Source organism: Physcomitrium patens, chromosome 11, assembly GCF_059467195.1.
Source record: "Physcomitrium patens ecotype Gransden chromosome 11, ASM5946719v1, whole genome shotgun sequence".
In the NCBI taxonomy this organism is placed as follows: Eukaryota; Viridiplantae; Streptophyta; class Bryopsida; order Funariales; family Funariaceae; genus Physcomitrium; species Physcomitrium patens.
In genome coordinates this window covers 16,205,620-16,225,941 of record NC_143420.1, presented here as the reverse complement: position 1 = coordinate 16,225,941, position 20,322 = coordinate 16,205,620, and the positions used below count along the sequence as shown (strand labels likewise).

General features: G+C 34.3%; 2 protein-coding genes across 2 annotated transcripts; one reads left to right on the top strand and one right to left on the bottom strand.

Annotated features, from left to right (window-relative positions):
* Nucleotides 1–7,298: 7,298 nt before the first annotated feature.
* Nucleotides 7,299–10,001, top strand: LOC112289021 (uncharacterized). Its single transcript, XM_090254434.1, has 3 exons — nt 7,299–7,451; nt 7,599–8,186; nt 8,775–10,001. Exons 2-3 carry the CDS (start codon nt 7,869–7,871, stop codon nt 9,495–9,497), a joined length of 1,041 nt encoding a protein of 346 aa, XP_090110560.1. The 5' UTR covers nt 7,299–7,451; nt 7,599–7,868; the 3' UTR covers nt 9,498–10,001.
* A 2,754-nt stretch (nt 10,002–12,755) lies between these two features.
* On the bottom strand, nt 12,756–18,240 carry LOC112288795 (serine/threonine-protein kinase STY46). The gene is made up of 12 exons (XM_024533371.3): nt 16,387–18,240; nt 15,751–15,865; nt 15,545–15,612; nt 15,314–15,427; nt 15,118–15,190; nt 14,847–14,957; nt 14,680–14,730; nt 14,372–14,547; nt 13,904–14,261; nt 13,543–13,773; nt 13,238–13,372; nt 12,756–13,069 (listed from the first exon to the last, which is right to left on the bottom strand). The coding sequence occupies exons 1-12, from the start codon at nt 16,575–16,577 to the stop codon at nt 12,974–12,976; spliced, it is 1,719 nt and encodes a 572-aa protein (XP_024389139.1). The 5' UTR covers nt 16,578–18,240; the 3' UTR covers nt 12,756–12,973.
* Between the last annotated feature and the right edge of the window lie 2,082 nt (nt 18,241–20,322).

Sequence of the window (20,322 nt, the reverse complement as noted above, 5' to 3'; positions counted from 1 at the left end):
GAGGATAGGACCTTCATTAGGAATTGTACAAGGTTCCAGCTGCACGGTCCCTATTGTAGCTGGACGAATCCGTTTTCCGACATGTTGTCTTCTTTGACCGTCGTACCCCTCATTTTATAGTTGCGTCGTTTCTTTGGACAATGTTGAGCAGTGTGCTTAGGTTCTCCGCAATATAAACATAATCCTTCTTGACGACGACGAATCTTTTCTTGCTCAGTTAGAGGTTTAAAACGTACTGCGTCAATTTGCATGTCTTCTACTTCCAAATGTACGTTTGGCAAAGATGTTGATGTTGCCATTGAGTAATAACGTTGAGGTTCCCGTGAATGATTCTCAGATCAAAATTCAAAAAGTCGATTATCACATTTTACCGCAAAATCGATTGCTTGACTCAAAGTTTGAGGATCAGGTAAGTTGAGCATCAATTTCTTTACTTCGTATTGCAATCCATAAAGAAATTGACTGATGAGTGCAGCATCATCCCACTTGATGTCAATTGCAAGTTGTCGAAATTGTGAAGCATATACTGTTACTGAGCGATTTCCTTGTCGCAGAATTCGGATCTTATTTGTTGCAACACGAGTTGCATCGTGTTCACCATACATAGATCGAAACTCCGCCAAAAAAGCTTCCAAATTATCCAATATTGGATTTCGTTGTTCAAGAAAAGACGAAAACCACGATAATGCAGAACCAGAAAGTAGAGTGCCAATAAACCTGACTTGTGATCCTGGAGTTGGATAGCTTTGCAGTTGAAGTTCAATTGCCAATTGTACTTGATTGATGAACCCTCGAAACTTTGATCTCGTACCATCAAATTTCTCAGGTAAGGCAATTCTTGGTTCTCTAGTGCTTATAGGGTGTTGTACAATTGGAGAAGGAACGTGATTTGTTGTAGATGTTGAAGTAGCTCCGATCATCTCTATATCTCCACTTTCTGCTATTCTTGTTCTTTCATGTGTTGGTGAATTGAGTTGATGCATCGCAAGCATTAACTCCCTCATTTGCTCTTGCATTTGTGCCATTGCACTCTTCATTTCAACAAGTTCTGCCATAATGACACTAAGAAGAAAAATTTGTTTGATATTACTCAAGACAAAAGAAAAGAAAGACTTGATAATAAAGAAGATACTAAGAACAATATCAGTTTAGAAGTGGGTAATCCGCAAACTTCTAATACGCTTATGTCTTGTCAAGAGAAAGGGGTAATCCACTCTTACTCAAGAAAAAACAAAGCTCTGATATTGTAAGTGTACTCTTGTCAATCTGTCAAGGACAAAGACTCGATGAGAAAAAATATACACCAAAAGGCTATCTCGATATAATAAGTCAAAATATAAACAAGTAGGTATATTAAAAGGAAACTGGAATGGCTATTGCCACAAGACAAGAAACTAAAGACTCTTGAACCTGGACTAGAAGCAAGAAAGGAGTTGACAAGAGTGAAGAAGCCTTCACTCTTGTCTCTATATATACTATCTAACTAGGGGCTACGTGGCGACGTTCTATAGGACCTCCAATATGTGTTGACTTTGTAGGACACATGCCTTGACTTACAAGGCAAGTTTTTCTACGTGTGGGCCACATAGTTAGCTTGATCTTCAAGCTAACAACATGTGTGGCACATGGCCAACTTGTTGACCACGTTTCTAATCCAAAAAGTCAATTAAAGACACCTATGAAGTCAAAGCAGCATCTAGGAAGTTTCTAGGAAGCTTCTATATTAAATATTATATAATTAACTTACTTTTATCTACTTTTACTTACTTCTACCTATTTCTATATGTAATTATTAGCTTACATGATTATGGCCGTGACAGTGACAATAGATTTGCAACTACTATAGATCTTCACAAGTTTATCAACACTCCAAGATTAAAAATCTTATGTATTTTTAATGTGAATTATAGAGGTATTATTCTTATATATATAAAAGAAGTTTAGAGTCTTTGCAAAGATGTGTAGTTGAAGGGGACAAGTAGATCAGCATCACAACCAAATTTACAAAGTTTTGCTTCTATAAGCATAAGAGAGGCAAGAATTAGTATGCCTAGGAAGTTTGATGGAATAAGATCAAAATTTCCATGATTTTTATAAAAAATTAAGCTCTATTTAATATTCCATCCTTTCCAATACTTCAATAGATTTATTCAAGTAAGATTCATAAAAGCACTTCTTTCAAAAAGTATTTTCTTTTAGTTTGTATTTTTGATGAAAAAAGATTCACGACTACTCTATAATTTGAATTTATTTTTTGAAGTATTTATGGATATATTTGAAAAAAATGATTAAAAAAACATAACAAAGACTTAGCTTGTATTGCCATGACAAAGATCAGCTTTAGTCACTATATATGCTATTAAATTCCAAAATCTTGCTTGTAATGTGGATTGAAATGACAAAGCCCTTATCAATCAGTTTTAATATAAATTATAAGATAATATCAAAGATTAATTATTAACAATATCAAAAGAAAATTTGTTAAAATAAATTATTGCTTAAGCCATTATATGTAACAATTGATTTTTTGAAAGATGCCAAGAACAAAGATTTGATTGGAGAAATAGAAGTCAAGCCATAGAAACATCTTCTAAGTTTTCAAAAGCTTACTTATTCAAGCCAAAGCCTATGTAAAATGACATAGTTTGTTTTTCATTTCTTATTGAATAAGAAAAGATTCATTGTCATTAAGAAGATTTGTACTTATATTCTAAAAAATCAAAGTTCATTATTCAACATTACTCAAAGAAGCAATGCAATTTCAAAATAGAGAGCATGGTTGCCAAAGAGGATAATGTGTCAAAAAATGAGTTTTTCTAGCTATATTAGAGATCGTGCAGTTAGAATCTTGTATAACATCTAATAAAGGTCTAACTTTTTCTTCAAATTTTTCACCTTGTTTTACAATAGAAGTTTATTTGTGAACAAAAAATCACAAAGTCTTAGCCTTGTTAGATTAAAGAGCCTCATCTTATTTAATAGATGAAGATTTTGTCAAAAAAACAAGAAATATTATTAATTAAGTAAACTAAACCTATACATATAAAAATCATAGATGGTTATTTATTATCTTTTAGAGATGATATCTATAAGATTATTTCTTTAGATGTAACAATTAAAGATTATAATAGTATAGTAATATTTAATGTTATAAGATATCTATCTAATTCAATTATTTTAGAATTATTATAGTTAAAAAATTATGATCCTTAGATAGATTGAATTTCTTATAATCTTAATTTTTTTTATAGTTTGATTGAAAATCTCGTTAGTCAAATAGAAAGACAGAAGTTTAATACATCCAAACCTTTATTGATATGTACAAAAACTTTTAACATTGTGGCAAAAGAAAGTTCATCTTTTACTATATATGTCATGCCCATTTTTGATGGTAGAAAGACATCAAGTAGTATTTTTAGCTAATATCAAGATTTCTAAGTTATTTTTGAAAAAAAAAAAAATATATATATTCTTTTGGAGCATCAACCTTATAATCATTCCATTGATTTGTAAGAAGGAGTTCAACCACTATTTGGATTTATTTATAGCTTATCGCAAAATAAGTTGGTTGCACTAAAAGAATATATTGACGAGAACTTGGCTAAAAACTTCATATGCCATTCAAAATCTCCAACAATAACTCCTATCTTATTTGTGAAGAAAAAAGATGGATCTTTGCTGATGAGCATAGAATATCAAAGACTTAACAAAATTACTGTCAAAAATTGGTATTTCCTACTTCTGGTTTTAAGACTTCTTAATTAATTCAATTAAGCAATGATTTATATAAAAATAAATCTACAAGAAGCATATAATCTGATTTATATGAAAGAAAGAGATGAATAAAAGACTAGTATCCAAACTAAGTATAGATATTTTAAATATAATGTTATGCCTTTTGAACTCACAAACGCATCAGTTACTTTTTATTATTTCATGAATGAAATTTTTTGTGAATTTCTTGATGATTTTGTTGCCTATTATTTGGACAATATTTTGATCTACTCTAAGAATATAAAAAAATATGAACTTCATGTTTGTCATGTGTTACAAAAACTTAGAGATATAGGATTGTATGCCAAGATAGAAAAGTATGTATTCTACATTACTTAAGTTGACCTCTTAAGATACATCATTTTCAATGAAGGACTAATAATAGATCCAAAAAAGATTTAGACTATCATGGATTGAAAGATTTTAAAAACAATCAAAGATGTATAATGATTTTTGAGATTTGCTAATTATTACAAGATCTTCATCAAAAACTTTTTTTAAGTTGCGGCTTTTCTTATATGCTTGACATGTAAAGATAAACTTAAGTAGAGCAAAGAAATTGAAGCATCTTTTGAAGCCTTAAAGACAACATTTATTTTTGTATTAATTTTATATTGTATCAATTTTTTTAAGATATTTTTTATGGAAAAAAATATATTAGACTTTTCTATAAGTATTATTTTGTGACAAATAAGAGTACATGACAAGCTCCATCTAGTAGCTTTTTATTCTAAGAAATTTTTAGCAATCAAGATTAATTATGAAATCCACAACAAAGAATTTCTTACAATTGCTTATTCATTTTAAGAATGGCATTATTATCTAAAAAGTGCTTCTAATCTAGTCATTGTATATATAGATCACAAGAATCTCAACTACTTTATGTCAGCACATATTTTGAATCATTTCCAAGCTTGTTAAATCATGTTTTTATCAAGATTTGGTTTCAAGATTATTTATCAACTTAAAAAATAACAAGATTTATTAGATACTTTTTTTAGACATTCTTATCTTACATCCAAAGAAAGATATATAACTTTTAACCAAAAAAGAACAATTTTCTTGAAGCTAGAGCATTTTCATTTTTGAACAATAAAAACAATATTGACTATTGATTCAACCTTTGTTAAGCAAATTCAATCAAGTATGTCCTCTGATCATCTTATTCATAATATTAAGAATAATTTTTCTAAGTCTCATCATACTTTTAAGTTTAAATTCAAAGATAATCTATTTTATTTTGAAGAAAAATTATATATTCCAAAAGATAAATGACAATTATATATTCTTTAAGCTTGTGACAACTTTTAAGCAACTAAATATTTTGGATACAATAATTCTTTGGCACTAATATAAAAAAAATTAATAGACTCAAATATGTAAGGCTGTAAAAGAATTTATACAATCATGTAATATTTTTTCAAGATCAAAAATTCTTTGTCATTAATCTTATTAACTTCTTCAGCTATTATATATTCTAAAACTACTATGGTCTTTTGTATCTATGAATTTTATCATGGATCTTCTAATTTTAAGTTTTTATGATTTTATATTTTTAAAAGTAGATTATTTTACTAAGATGGCACATTTTATATTATATAAAAAATCTATCTTAAGTAAAAAAACTACTAAGTTTTTTTTGACAATATCTATTACTATCATGGATTTTTTAAGGATATTATATCAGATAGAAGGATTCATTTATATTAAGATTTTAGAAAATCCTTTTCAAGATTCTAATAGTAGATGTAAAGCTTTCTTTGACTTTTCATCCTCAAATTGATGGACAAACAAAAGAAATGAATCAAATTCTACAATAGTATTTGAAGCATACCATCAACTATCATTAAGATGATTGGACAACTCTTTTATCATTGGCAAAGTTTACATATAATAATTTGATATATTCTTCTATTCAACAATTTTTTTTTTTTTGCCAATTATGGTTATCATCTACAAATTGATACTTTTGACTTTTCAAAAGTTGATAAACATGTGGCAAAAGATTTGAGAAATTATTTGTTAGAGCTATATGCAATAATGAAGGCATAGTTAAACGAAGCTCAAAAATGACAAAAGACTAATGTAGATGCCTATCTCAAGATACAACCATAATTCAATGTCGATAAAAAGATATAATTACTTTGTTGCAATTTCAAGACTACTTATTCTTATGATAAGTTGGACTATTATAGGCTTGGACCTTTTTTTATTTGTCAATAAGTCAATCTTGTTGCTTTTTTATTACATCTATTAGAATCTATGACAATCTATCTTATATTCCACATATTTCTTCTTGAACCATATAAGACAGTGAATATCTTAGAAAAAAGACAAATGTCACTTCTTCCTATAGAAGTAGATAATAATGAAGAGTTTGAAGTAGAAGAAGTCTTAGATTCAAGGCAACACCAAAATAAGTTGAAATATCTTATTTATTGGCGCTCATATGATATTTGTGAATGCACATAGGAGCCAACAAAGAATCTTGCCAATGCAACAAAGAAGATTGAGGCTTTTCATCAATGATATCTATTAAAATCAAAATGAAGAATTGTAAGATATATAAAAGATGATGACCACTACTCAAAAAATTTGTTCTTAAAAATAATGATTATATTATGGACATACACATTTATTTGAATAGTTATTTATATGTTAAAATAAAAATAGATAAATATAAATTAATTTCATAATATTTTCTAGAAGAGCTTCTTAGAAACTTCATAGATACAATTTTGACTTTACACATGTTTGTACTTGATTGATAGGTTAAAAACTTGGTCAACAAGTTATTCATATACCATATGTATTGATAGCTTATAAAACAAGCTAATTATGTAGTATACATATAGCTAACTTGCCTTGTAAGTTAAGACATGTATTTAACAAAGTCAATATATGTTGGAAGTCCTACAAAAGATTGTCACATAACTTCTAATTAAAGAATATATATAGATGCAAGAATGAAGCCTTCTTCACTCTTGTCAAAGTCTTTTTAGTCCTTAGTCTTGTTTCAAGACTTTCTAGTCTTCTTGTCTTTGGTAATAGCCATTTTAGTTCAATGTGTTACCATCTTTGAATGATTTTTAAGTCTTTTTGAGTAACACAAAAGAGTATTGAGATTTTCTTTCTTTGAAATTCATATCTTTGACATCTATATATATATATATATATATATATATATATCGATGACAATGATTAATTTTAAAATTTTAAAAACAATCAATATTATATAAAGTAAATTATGATTTGATGTGTTACAAGATTATTTTTTTGATAATTCTATCATTCTATCATAGAATTTGTCAACAAGTTCCTTATTACTCATTAGGGAACAAAAGAAGGAATAGCTACTGATAAAATGAAAACTCCCACCTTTAGTGCCCTCACCTTGATTTTCGACTTCCAAAACACAGCACAGTCAATATGTTTTTTGAACAAAACCAGGTTGTGGCAACAAACCCAATTCGAAGGGACTGCTAAATTAGGTTGATGCAGCAGAGCTGGCATCACTCCAAAAGGTAGTGTCGACCCACATCTCTGCATTCTTCGACCAGTGGGTGAGTGTTTCCTGTGCACATGGATCAGCGTTGCAGTAAAATCCGTATTGAGGGATGTGGGCTGCGAGGGTTTCATGTCTCTGGAGGATTTGACAATGGCAAGAAGAGTTGGAGGTGGGCACCGAATTGATGCTTGAGGGACCTTGCTGCAGGCTTAGTGTCACCCCTTGTTTTGCATTTAGCCTTGTGGATAAGATAGTTTTATGTGGACGAGTATTACTCTGGTGCCGTTGGCTTTAATCCTTGGCGCAATGCACGCAGAATGCGCACACGGGAATCATATGAGAGTTCTGTGAAATAGGCTATGGTGAAAATGGAATACTAGAGTATGGGCACAACGAGAGCGAGAGAGAGAGAGAGAGAGAGTGAGCGAGTTAAGAGTAGATAGTTTTATCAATTGTGCAATGAGCGAGTTACATCATCTATTAGGATAGGTGATTAGATTTTGCAAGGAAATGGGTACTCGTAGACGTGCTTTGAGACTGCGATGAGTAGCGCCAATATCACTGGAGATGATGGCAAGCTGAAGTGATGGATAGGACGGAGTTTACGTCGTCTGCGGCTTCGGGGACTGCTGGGTTAACACAAACGGAGAATGATGATACTCTCAGCGAGGGGTGTAGTGAAGATATTTTGACTTTAGTGGAAGACGTGATTCTTCGGACGCTGAAGAAATATTCTTCACAAGCTGATTCGGAAGATGCGAAGGCGGTTGTAGAGACGAGACTCCGAGGAGGTTCCCTCAATGCAGAAGGCGAGGAGAACCCATCGGCTGACCTGGGAGATGCTCCGCCAGCCATGGTCACGGACTCTGAAGACAGAGCGTTGCTTACAAAGTTGTTGGAGCAGGTCCGTGGATATTTTTCCTTTCTTTGATCTCTACATTAGTGTGATCTGTGTGTAGGATGATAAAATTGGTTTGCAATTTTGCTAGGATAGTCTGTGTTCGAGCTTTGTCTCAGAATGTTCTAGTGGTCCTTTTATATGTGTGTGTATATATATATATATATATATATATATATATATATCTCTTAGGAATTGCATTTTTTTGTGAGTCGTTCTGGGTGGTTTCATCTACTACATATGGATATCTAACCTTATGGTAAATACATTCTTTATAAATAACTGATCATAAGTGGATGTCTATATTTCTACTTGGTTCAATGAAATACTGCATAAATATTACAAGTGGAAATCATGAATTATGAATTGATTTTAATAAAGAAAATCCTGTAAAGCTAATCGAGGAAACCCGTGCAAGTATAATGGTAAATCTAAGCACATGGAGGTAATCTAGAATACACTACAGACAACTTCCGTGCGTGCAGTGTATCATATGACGCATCCTCGTCGTAAGTAAACATTGGACTTCATAAAGAATGTAACAGAAGTTCTTGAGTTTGGTGCACTCTACTAAATCCTTATGTAAATGTTCAGGTGCATGATTTGAGGAGAAATCAGACCACCGGCTCCAAGATACCTTCTGAAGCATTCGGAACGGAAGTTCAGAGAGTTCCAAAACCTGCCAGAGGCCGGAGTTTCGAAAGAAGACGTGGTAGAGAGAAACCATCGTCCTCAACCAATGAAGAACTGAGAATGGTCCTGGAAGCGGCAGCTATGGCTGCCAAAGCAGCAGCAGATGCAGCTGAGGCTGCTGCGGTGTCGATGACGAAGAACACCGAGGCAATGGAGCTCATTCTGAAATCAATGAAGTCGTCTTCACAGAAGAGGAGGAAGTCGAGGACTAACCCTGCGTCTTCTGATAGTAGCATGCGCAAAGCTATCGTGAACAGCAACAGAATTACACATTGGTTACTAGGATTCATGGCGGTCACCACCATGGTCTGGAGGTTTCAAGTGGTAAAAGTGACGAAAAGAGTTGCAGGTAAGCTAAGTAATCCGTTTGGATATGTGGGAGAGCTATTCAGTTCGGACGAGGAGCCGAAAGAGAAGGACAAAGAGTCTATCGGGGATGCAGCTGAAAACCCCAACTTGTTGGAAAAGCTTCAGCAAATCGAGCTACCCTCAATTCTCCCGGACTCGGACGGCAAGAAGAAGACTGACCCTCCCAAGCCTACTCCTGACAAAAAGGAGAAGCAGGTAGAAAATACTTCTTTCAGCTTCCGCAATTTCTTTGAGCAAAAACCTGTCAAGGATTAAGTGTTCTACAGGTTACCTTCAAGTGTGTCGTCCTTCTTAAGTTTGAGTAGCAATGACATAAGAAGATTTACTAAACTGGGTATACGCAACGAAGCAGAACACTACAGGTTGCTTTTCTATCTTGGTGCTGACTCTGTAGTCGCCCTGTTCGTGGAGCACACTTGCTGAGAATGTACTCCTCAAAAAGAGAGATAGATAGTTTGAAGGATATTTGATGAAGGGATTGACTTAAGCTGTCTCTGGCAACGTGCACATCCTCCTTGAAGTAGTATAGGAATTCCCAATTTACACTGCCACAAACTGGATTTTAGCATCTATTTTTACGTACTGATTGATCCCTGTCCTATGCGACCGGAAAATAGCAACACAACTTCTACACCAAGAAATGTACTTGTGTGGTAGGGTCGCAATAGCAATAGCAATCATATTTCGATTTATTTTATTTCTTTATTTTGAAACAAAAGGGGTGTTTTCCTTCTCTGTTAAAGAAAAAATTACAAGAAAGTTCTGTCGTAGCACATTGTTAGGGTTCTTTGGTCCTTGAATATTTTTTAAGATTCACCCACTCTTTGGAAACATTAGGTTTTTGGTTTGGAGATATACATGTGAAGTGTAACACTAATTCGTTGTCCAACATTAGCACCAAGAATGCACCAAGGATGTTACAACAATACTATTAGTAACAATGGGATAACAAGCTTGGAATCACATGGAGTTATAGTTGTCTTTACTCATATTTTGTCAAGAAACTTAGAAGTGTAAGAAGGGAATGAAATATGCATTTTAAATTGGAATCAATAAATTTGAATTAAATACAATTGTAACAGATTTTAAGAAATATATTGATGTTTTTTCCATACAAGCTTAATGCAAAGAAGTGTTATTTGAAGGCTTTTGTTAGAATTGTAATAGATTATTTTTAATCAAAAAATTGTCTCTATAAAGTTGGATCTTGTGTCGCTCATAAACAAAACAAAGCTTTATGAAAAACAAATGTGTTATTATGGTATACCTTTTAGGATCTAGACAATTACCAAAAGGTATAAATCTATGGCTTATAAACATTATCTTCAAGATATCCAAAGAATTTTATGTTAGGATGGTTCTATACTAGAATTTATAAAACAAGTTCTATAAAATAATCCAAAAGGCCTTACTAAAATCTCTTTAAAACCAAAAATAGAATATATGTGTGATGCAACTATGAATGACAATTTTAAATTTGAATGAAGAATTAAGCTAATTTGAGATATATTTAAAGATAAATAAAAAAGAGATAGCTATAACTTCTATACAAATCAATATTATTTTTATTTTTATTAATATGAAGTAAAAAAAATATTACATATAAAAGTAGAAAAAATAAATTTAGCCAATTAAAAAATTATTTATTTATTTTCCATCAATTACAAAAAAAAACATCTTTTCAATTCACATTTAATTAAAGATTGTCTCATTCTAACTTGCTTCATCCAAATTATATTTTAGCTACAAATCATATTAAATGATAACAATCAATCAATATTTCAACATAACAATAAAAAAATTATTAGCAACAAAAATATCTCTTTTTAATACTAAAGAGCCATGGAAAGAAGACCTACAATTAAACACAAAAAAAAAAAAAAACAAAAACAAAAACAAAAAAAAAAAAAACAAAAACAAAAACAAAACAAAACAAAACAAAACAAAAACAAAAAACAAAAAACAAAACAAAAAACAAAACAAAACAAAATTAATGAAACATACAAGAATTCTAATAATAAGAATATTTTATTCTACTTAGATTATAACTATTGAGTATATAAGATGTCACCAATGATTGAGAATTAGTCAAGACACATAATACATCAACAAACCAATACATTGCAAGTCTATTTATATTTTTGGTCTTACTTAAAATTGATCTATTTTATAATGAATTACAATAGACTTTATGAATATGGGATAAATGTGCCAAAGAAATACTAATCTATAATTATTGAGGTTGAAAAAATGAACCACAAATAAGAAACTAAAAACTAACTTCTAACTTACCATATAAACAAGTATCTTTGTATAAATAGATATTGTGTAAGAACAACAAATAAGAGATAGAACATCCAAATGGTTATTACAACTTTTAAGTAAAACACACATAAATTATTGCCTCCTAGCTAATATGAATATCAATAAATTATTTACATATATACAATTATAATATATGATTTTTAATGACCTTTCTTAAAAACTCCACTTTATTACAAGATCTACTTTGAAAGACACATTAAAGTAAACATACTTATTAAAACCTATATTTATTTATAGCAAACTATAACTTCTTGAATCAAAGAATAATTACTTCTAAACAAATTTCTTGTATTTGATATCTGTAGATCTTCTTTACAAATATACTTCATTCAAAAGTTTATAGCTTACAAAAAGATTAAAACTTATACTAAAATATAGTAACAATCCTATGTTGTAGCTAGCTAACTAAAAATATAATTAAAACTCATTTTAATTTTATAAAACTTACCTAATTTTAATAATAAAATATATACATATATATATATATATATATATATATATATATATATTGTAAAGAACTACTATTAAAATTACATGAATGAACTAAATGTATTATGCATTCAATAATATTGTCTAATAAGATGAAATTTATAAAGATAAAAAGACAAGATTTAGAAATGCAATCTTTTTTGAATAAAGGAGCAATAACTTTCTACAAGTTTGCTATTGAAAAAATATTAAGTAGCAACTTAACATGGCTTTGAGGTTTTCTTAAAACTCTCTTATATTATTAATTATAATAAAATGCTACAATTTGATTGTATCTAGTAGGTTAAACTACAAAAATAATATTGCAAGACAATAATTCTATAAAGAAGTATTTTAAACTTCAATTGTTTTCTTCTATAACATAGGAGTGATAATAATAAAATAAAATATAAAGTTGATTTTTTCTTTGATATTATAATCTATCTAGATAATATTAGAAATTAATTTGGATATAAGATTCATTAGAAAATAATACTTCAACAATCTTTAGTGCAACTAATGCCATTAATATTTGTTAAGAGTTGGTGAAGTTTAACCTACTAAAGAATCGGTCAAGATAATTATTAGTTTATACAAGTCTAAGATGAGTTTTGTAAAGGAATTTTACTAATCTTTTTATTGTACCATTATAAAAATTACAAATATGTATGTACAAATATATATATATATATATATATATATATTTTTCAAATATTGTAGTTGATTAAAATATTTTTATATTAAATTAAATGCCATCTACTTTGTATATAAATATTGCATAGCCACAATGACTTTAAAGGAGGTCGAAACAAAAGTGTATCCACCAAATCTAGAGGCGATGCCCTGTAAAGAGTACTAAGGAATTTAAAAGAAGGGATTCACTAGAGCAACCTAGAACTCTCCTGCCACAAACAAACCCTAAAGAACTATCAAAATTGCTATTTACTAACAATGGAGCGTTTGAAGGAGGAAAACAACCCACTCGACTTTTTGTCCCTGGGCTGCTTACTCTCATTGTCCAACTCTTCATTCACCTGCACAATGAGAGACCCCACCTCGTTGATTATAAACAGAAAAAAAGGTTCTCATGGAAAACAGGAAAGTAGAGTAGACACACAACAGCCTTGGAAACTCAACAATCCGTAAGTGGTAGACAAGAACCTCTTTTAGAACTCTACTAACCATGAGTGACAGATAAGTACCTCTTTAAGAATCTCTTGTAGAATCACAGTAGTTTCAGAAAATCCGGGGCGCTCTGATGGGTCAGTCTTCCAACAACGTTGCAAAAGATCCACCAGCTTTGCAGGAATGTTCCTAGGCATAGTAGGTCGCAAGCCCTGATCAAAAAAATAAAAACATGAACACGACACATCTTTCAGCAAATTCCTACAACATGCTTTACTCCACAACTTCCTACTCAAAGTGCATCGAAGTGCATCATAACAAAAGAAGTAAACGAACGACATTCAATGCAGCAACCGAGAGCTGTGCAGAAAAACAAAATTACCTTCTGTACAACCCCCACGGCAGCTTGAAGTGGAGTCATATCTGCGTAAGGAACCTTTCCAGTTAAAAGCTCCCAGAGCACAATTCCGAAGCTGAACACATCAGCCTTCTTGTCATATGGCTTGTGCTCAATAATCTCAGGTGCCATCCAACGGTATGTGCCGGTTTCTGCCGTCATGATACCTGACTGGGATTGCACCCTTGCAACTCCGAAATCGGCTACCTTGACCACCTGCAGCACAGAAATCAGCATCAGTTTCATGTACATCCAACAAAAATATGCATAGGCAGAAACCAATAAAACAAGATGATGGCTTGATGTGAAGGGTTTGAGGTCAGACGGATATAAAAGTCCAACTTACTTCGTTCTCGTCCAAGAGGAGATTAGCAGCCTTGAGATCTCGGTGAATGATGCTGTTCTGATGGAGATAATCCATTCCTTTGGAGGCATCAATGGCCACTCGAAGCAGCATTGGCATTTTCAAGAGTACTTTCTGTTTGCGCAAGTAGTCGTATACACTCCCACCTGACATAAACTCGGTAACGATGCACAAATTGGGAGGCATGGTGCAAGCACCGATGAACTGAACCACATTCTTATGTCTAACCTTTCGCATGATAAACACTTCTTGTTGAAATTCTCGTTGGAGGTTCTCGTTCAAGCGCTCCGGTTTGAGAATCTTAATGGCTACGTCTTGTCCGCAGTAGGTGCCTCGGTACCTACAGAAGGATTGACGAAACAAGAGAATCAGGGAATTTTGATCGTCCGTGCAATAACGTCAGATATAAACCATGAGCTTATTAATCATCTAGGAGCAAGGAACACTCACAAGTCTCCGAAAGAGCCACTGGCTACTTTATTGTTGCATTTAAGTTGGGTACTGTCAATCTCCCAGTCATCCACGCTGGTCCTAGACGAACTCGGTGTACCGTTCTGCCCACCATTTTGCAACGATGGTGATGATGGAGACTCTGTTGCTGCAGGAGTTTTCAACCAAACTCCTTCCTGCGCGTAGGTTCATTGACTGTATTCAGGTTGCGGCGTTGATTACATGCTGCAAAAACAAAATTAGAAAATTGAAAATACTACAAATTAAGTTGTAAAGGTTGCCGTGATATGTTACAGTCCAGCCCTTACCTCCATTGCTGATAGTGCACTGAAAAGTGCTCGTCTCAGATCATGAGTGTCCTGCAATCCAGAATGGCAACTACTTAAGTGCGTTTTCTCTGCACAAATGAATAACATAAGATTAGCTTTGAGCGTTTCACCGCACACCTGCTCTAAACAAGTGAAATTCGGTATACCTCTGATGGCCAGCCGTCGACCACAAACACGTCAAGGGAGTAGCCATCTGTAGTTGAAAATACATGTGCCTCACGAATATTGAGCCCCACATCCGCGAGCAAAGCAGACATCTGCACGCCAATAGAGGCCACATGCGGTTGATACTCACAAACCCGTGAAAAAACTCTCGCATTAAAAAATCACTCTAGCAGGAACTTGTAAATTGTAATCTGAAATGGGCTTTGTGAAAATTCGCTAGTTTATTCACCGAACAAGCAATGCCACACCCACCTGACTGAGAAGCTTCGGCTTGTCAATCGTGGAGAAAGTAATTTCATGCATGGGTATTTGCAGGTGACTCGCACTGACAAACAGAGTAATTGAAGGTTAGCTGCAGAACATACGATTTGCTAACAGAAACCTGAAAGTCCAATCATAAGTCATGAGAATCCCCAAACACACGCGTGCTTGAGCTTGTGGGCTTTACCTCTCGGAGTGGTGGCTGTCATCGCTCTCTTCGCCGTGAACCACAGATTTACTGTTGAAATCCATTGCAAGAGCTTCTAAATTCGCCGAGGATCCAAACACTGGAGGCGCTAATCTATAACCCACCAAATGGCACACGTGAGAGCCATAAATTTCAACAGTGTCGATCACGACTCGATCAGTGATCTGGGTGGCGTTCCAAACCCTGAAAAAATAGGAATCAGAGATGCACCTGAATTTCGATAGTGTGCTATGGTCTGATGGGCTCGGTGGCTCATCCTGAGATTCAACTGGAAGAACCTGTCCATGCAAGCCATTATTTCTTCCTTAGCGTCCCATTATCTTGTTAGCAAAACTGAGAAGCTATTATGCTTAAGAACAGCCAGTAGAACATCGTAATAGGATCTAAGGTGACGGTACAGATTAATGAATACTCACTTGAACAGCTCGTACGTGAAACACGGGCCTCTTCTCTGGAACTTTGGCTTCCTCAAGTAGCCGTTTGTGCGTTAGAACATCCTCCGCTCTGTCCACATGGACGTCTAACGCATATCTGCAAGTTCCAAATCTCAGAAAAATGGCCACGTCTCAAACACGACTGCCACTCGCAAATGGACACGAGGCCATTGCGAATGGATCACAGTTAACGGCCGATGCACATGTGCTAAAGCTGAGAGCACATTAAGCGCTTAAATGAATGCATTTGTCCCAAAAACCAGAATAATCTCTGACCCTCCACGTTCAGTTGTACGAAAACATCCATGGGATTGTCGCGCACGATAAAAATAAAAAATAAAAAATAAAAAAACACTCCTAAAATCTTCCTGGGCTGTAAAGAACGTTACTAACTCAGACCTCTGCGACTTTAGCAAAAAATGGTCGCTAACAGGACCTTTTCTCCTCGTTATATGCACCTTGCACTTCGAGGGACATGAATACAGTCTATGTTAACCGATCTTCTGCTATCCACGGACCACATCCAAAATCTTGTACGCACACAGTCAATCATACATTCTGTGAGGAATTGTAGCAGATGAGCGCAAGAGGGCGAAAAAAGCCCTTCGTAAAATGTACCTGGTTGGCAAACGGTTGAAGTGGGCCTGAAGCTCTTCTACAAACTCAGGTTTCTGAGCAGCCTCATGTTCATTGTCGGCAAGCTGCCGCAGAATCTTCTGGCATACTTGCTTCTTTTTGTCTTGCTTTGGTGATATATTGGCACCTCGTGAAGCCTTCGCCATCTTCGTGAGCGAGTCTGACTCTTCCATCGCAAAAAATCCCCCTAATAATATCCCAGAATTCACCGTCTGGAGCGACCTAAAATATTCCGGAGTCTACCCAAACCTGCCTACAGTCAATGATTCCTGAAACCTTAGCGCGGTTTTCATACAGCTCACATGCGTGCACTATCAACAGCGAGTCTAACGTGCCATGGAGAACTTTGTTTTCGCAAGGTGGTCAGTGTGCAAATCCTCCCAAGGCCTCCTCCACGCACCGGGAAGTCGGCAGGGACGGCGCGTCGCGCTAGTGTACACCAGCATGGTCAATCTAACACCCCGTTAAGCTTCCTTCGAGCTCCTCCTCCGACCTTGCACTTCCAAAACCCCAAGCACACAGAAACCAACACAAAAACTCCACAACTGCCCCCACAGCCTCCAAAAAACAATACCTCTCTACTTCTCTCACCTCTCAGAATAGCAACATCCAGAGGTCAAATCCCACTGCAACTTTACCACCAGTCGCAGTGATCCCAGGTTGACTGCCTACGATGAATCTTATGCAATCACACGCGCTGCACTCCGATTGCAACTCCAACCATTCATACGCTGCAACTGGCAATGCTTTCGAGGAAGTCAAGCACGGCAATGCAAAGTAACGATCAATTGAGCTTCTCGCACACGCACGAACTCTAGTAACAGATCGGGAGATTCAGGGGAGAGACTCAAACGGTAAGAGGTGGACCGTGATGGAGAGGCAGAGTGTATGAGAGTGAGGTGGTGAAGATGAGATGGATTGCGACGAGGTCGGATGGGGAGATGAGTGAGCGCGACGAAGACTACGCGAGAGTAGAGTGCAGAGCAGCGCTTTGCACGGTGGCAGTGCAGCTGGACTGCCGACTCGGCTCGGGGCTAGGTTTGGCCGGACCACTGCGAAGTAATAAAAACATCTCAAGAGGGTAAACATGCATCAGAAAGGTTTATAGCTTACCCCGTCATTGTTGCATGTTTTTATACCTTCAATAGTTGGAGATGTCAGATAAACCTGCCGTGTTGTGTAGGGGAATACACTTCAGACAGAAAACATCACAGTGTGCCCCTCCTCTGAAAAACAATCGTATTCAAAGTTTGAAAAAGGTTGAAAAAGAAAAAGAAATAACTGGTTGGCGCATCCTCCAATGCCAGAAGCGGAAGGATATGTGACGCAGCAACTAGACAGTGTATTTCTCCGAACAGGATAAGCCTAATCACCAGTACCTATTATTGTTTTCTAGGTGTAGCTCAACTGCTACACGTTACGCACTAGCACAAACCGGCCCGAGGACTGAATCCATTATTTAGTATGTCCCTTCTCAGTAGATCCGTTATTTAGCATATCCCCTTCTCAATGAGATAGACAACTCGAGTATGAACAGTTCATCGATGACCATAGCGATTACAGCAGACCAACTGTCAAAGTCCCCTAATAAAGCACATAATCGGCGAAGGGGTGGTGATGTTCCAGGACTTCTGAACTCTGACAGACAGACAGAGAGACAGGGAGACAAGCAAATAGACTGATTCAAGTTCCTAGAGACGATTCCGAACTGATGTCTGGAGATACAGATCACTGCTGGGAAGTCGAAGCAAAGGTTGTATGTTAAGTTGGTTCCAGGGAGGCGCAGTGATGCCCGAACGTTGAAACCTTGCAGTGCAGAAATGGATGGCGTGTGTCGAATGGTCATGCTCAATGTATATCGTAACTTTGTCCCTAAATTCCTGGCCGCCTTCCTTCTCTGCAGCAGTCGCTTTGAGGCGGCGGTGTCCTTCAAGCGCACCCAGAATAGGGGATTCGGACGCTTTGGTTTCATTTGAAAAGGGACAGTCACGCACTTTTCATCAAATGCCGCCCATTGTTGCATTCCCGGATAAGCCATCTCCGCTCCCTGACACCATTGCCTCGTAGCTGAATATTCCTTTTCCAACTCCAAATCCATTGCGTTTCGATCAGATCCTTACCTTCGCACACTAAATTTCGTGGGCGAAGATTCATTTAAAACACTCACACTGCACCTCACATCGCAGACCACTTCTCCTGGAAAGTAGAGATATACACAAGAGGTTTACGGGAGAATGTGCGAGTGTGAGTAAAATTATGTAAAATAGGGGAATTTCACAGATTCGAACACGGTGGTACCCAATTTTTCTTCACAACAAACCACACTTCGGCCTCAAACTTTCGTGGGGAATGAATGTGGTCCGAATTGAGTCAGGTGCACGCACTTGAAGCATGGTCCGATGCATCATCTTTTTGGCCCCGAGTTTAATAATATAACGGATCTCATAAAGGTACCACGAATTCATATTTTTACATAAATGTATTGTTACAGATATACGACATACAAGTTTGAAGCGTTTGTGTTGCTACGATACCTCTTCAAGCTAAAGAGTTGTTCCATTTTTTAGCATGCGTACTAAAAAAACGTTATAAAAAATAGTTTGATGAGAATAGACATGTGCTGTATATTAAGATATATGTTATTTTTGGCATATTTTATAGAACGTCAAGGTGGGTACCCCATCTAAAGTTGCTTCTTCCAAAGTGCTATTCGCTTGGAGTACTATTAATGTAGATTTATTATTTCTTAAACTATCCGTTTGCAATTGCAAAAGATTAGTGGTTTAAAGTATAATATTATAACGTAATTCGAATTTATTTTTTCTGATATATGTACAAATATAATTTATGTAGAAATCTTATATATAAGGATTATTGCTATTTGCATTGTTAGCTTTTTTTAAAATGAATGAGAGAGGGTCTTTCGTGAAAAATAATTACAATATCTTAATACAATGTCTTACTTGCAGTAAGTTGTCTGTTTTTGTTTGTCATGTTTATTCAACTAAAGTGTCTTGGTCAAAACTTTATAAAGTTTTCACATTGGGTAGTTTTGTATTGTTTTTTGTTTTAAGGTTTCAATTTTTTTTTACATTTTCAACTTTTAATTAATTAATTAATTATTTATTTTAGTTATTTTTTCAATTTGGCTAAAGTATCATTTTTACTCATTTTAATTTCATTTATTGTTTTTATCTTTGTACTATTATCTTGTAAACAGAGATACATTTACATTTAAACAATGTACTACTCATACATCAGTTCTATTTGTAGTAACTGTTTTAAATTTGATCTCTGAAAGAATTATCATCATTCTATTCTATACTAAAATTTACATGTGCTGGAAATATTGCAATTGTTGACTTTTGTAAATTTCTGTAAATTATTTTTAGTCCATAAGAATATAATTCTATAACAAGCTATTTTTTTAGATGACAACAATCCTAACATAAAAAAATAACAGTAGTGTTATAAATCCAATTAAACAAATGAAATTGTAAAAATGAGAATTTTTGAATAAGTTGAAAAGTTGCATTGTTTTTTTTGAATGTAGTTTTTGTAAGAATCATGCTATTATTAGATGTTTATTTATTTATTTTAATGTCACAACTTTGTAACAAGACTACATTTTAAAAACATTATACAATTGAATACAAATAACATCAAACAATCAAACATATGACCAATAAGTGTTTATGTTTTGGATTGATTTAAGATAAGAAATTAACTTATGTGAAGAAGATAATAATATAAGATATGGAAACCATAATTATTTAAAATATTAAAATTATAAAGACATGGAAGTTAAATGCAATGCATATTGACTATAAAAAAAAGTCTACAAATATGTATCTAAATAAAGATTAAATATTACTTATAATTCTTTTAATATCTCAGATAAATTTCATTTTACGAAGA

Excerpts from the sequence above, each read along its gene's own strand:
- LOC112289021 (XM_090254434.1), top strand. The coding sequence starts at position 7,869 with ATGGATAGGACGGAGTTTACGTCGTCTGCGGCTTCGGGGACTGCTGGG. Across the intron at positions 8,187-8,774 it reads TTACAAAGTTGTTGGAGCAG|GTGCATGATTTGAGGAGAAA; the intron begins GTCCGTGGATAT and ends GTAAATGTTCAG.
- LOC112288795 (XM_024533371.3), bottom strand. The coding sequence starts at position 16,577 with ATGGAAGAGTCAGACTCGCTCACGAAGATGGCGAAGGCTTCACGAGGT. Across the intron at positions 14,548-14,679 it reads GTGCACTATCAGCAATGGAG|GAAGGAGTTTGGTTGAAAAC; the intron begins GTAAGGGCTGGA and ends ACCTACGCGCAG. Across the intron at positions 13,774-13,903 it reads TCCTCTTGGACGAGAACGAA|GTGGTCAAGGTAGCCGATTT; the intron begins GTAAGTTGGACT and ends TCTGTGCTGCAG.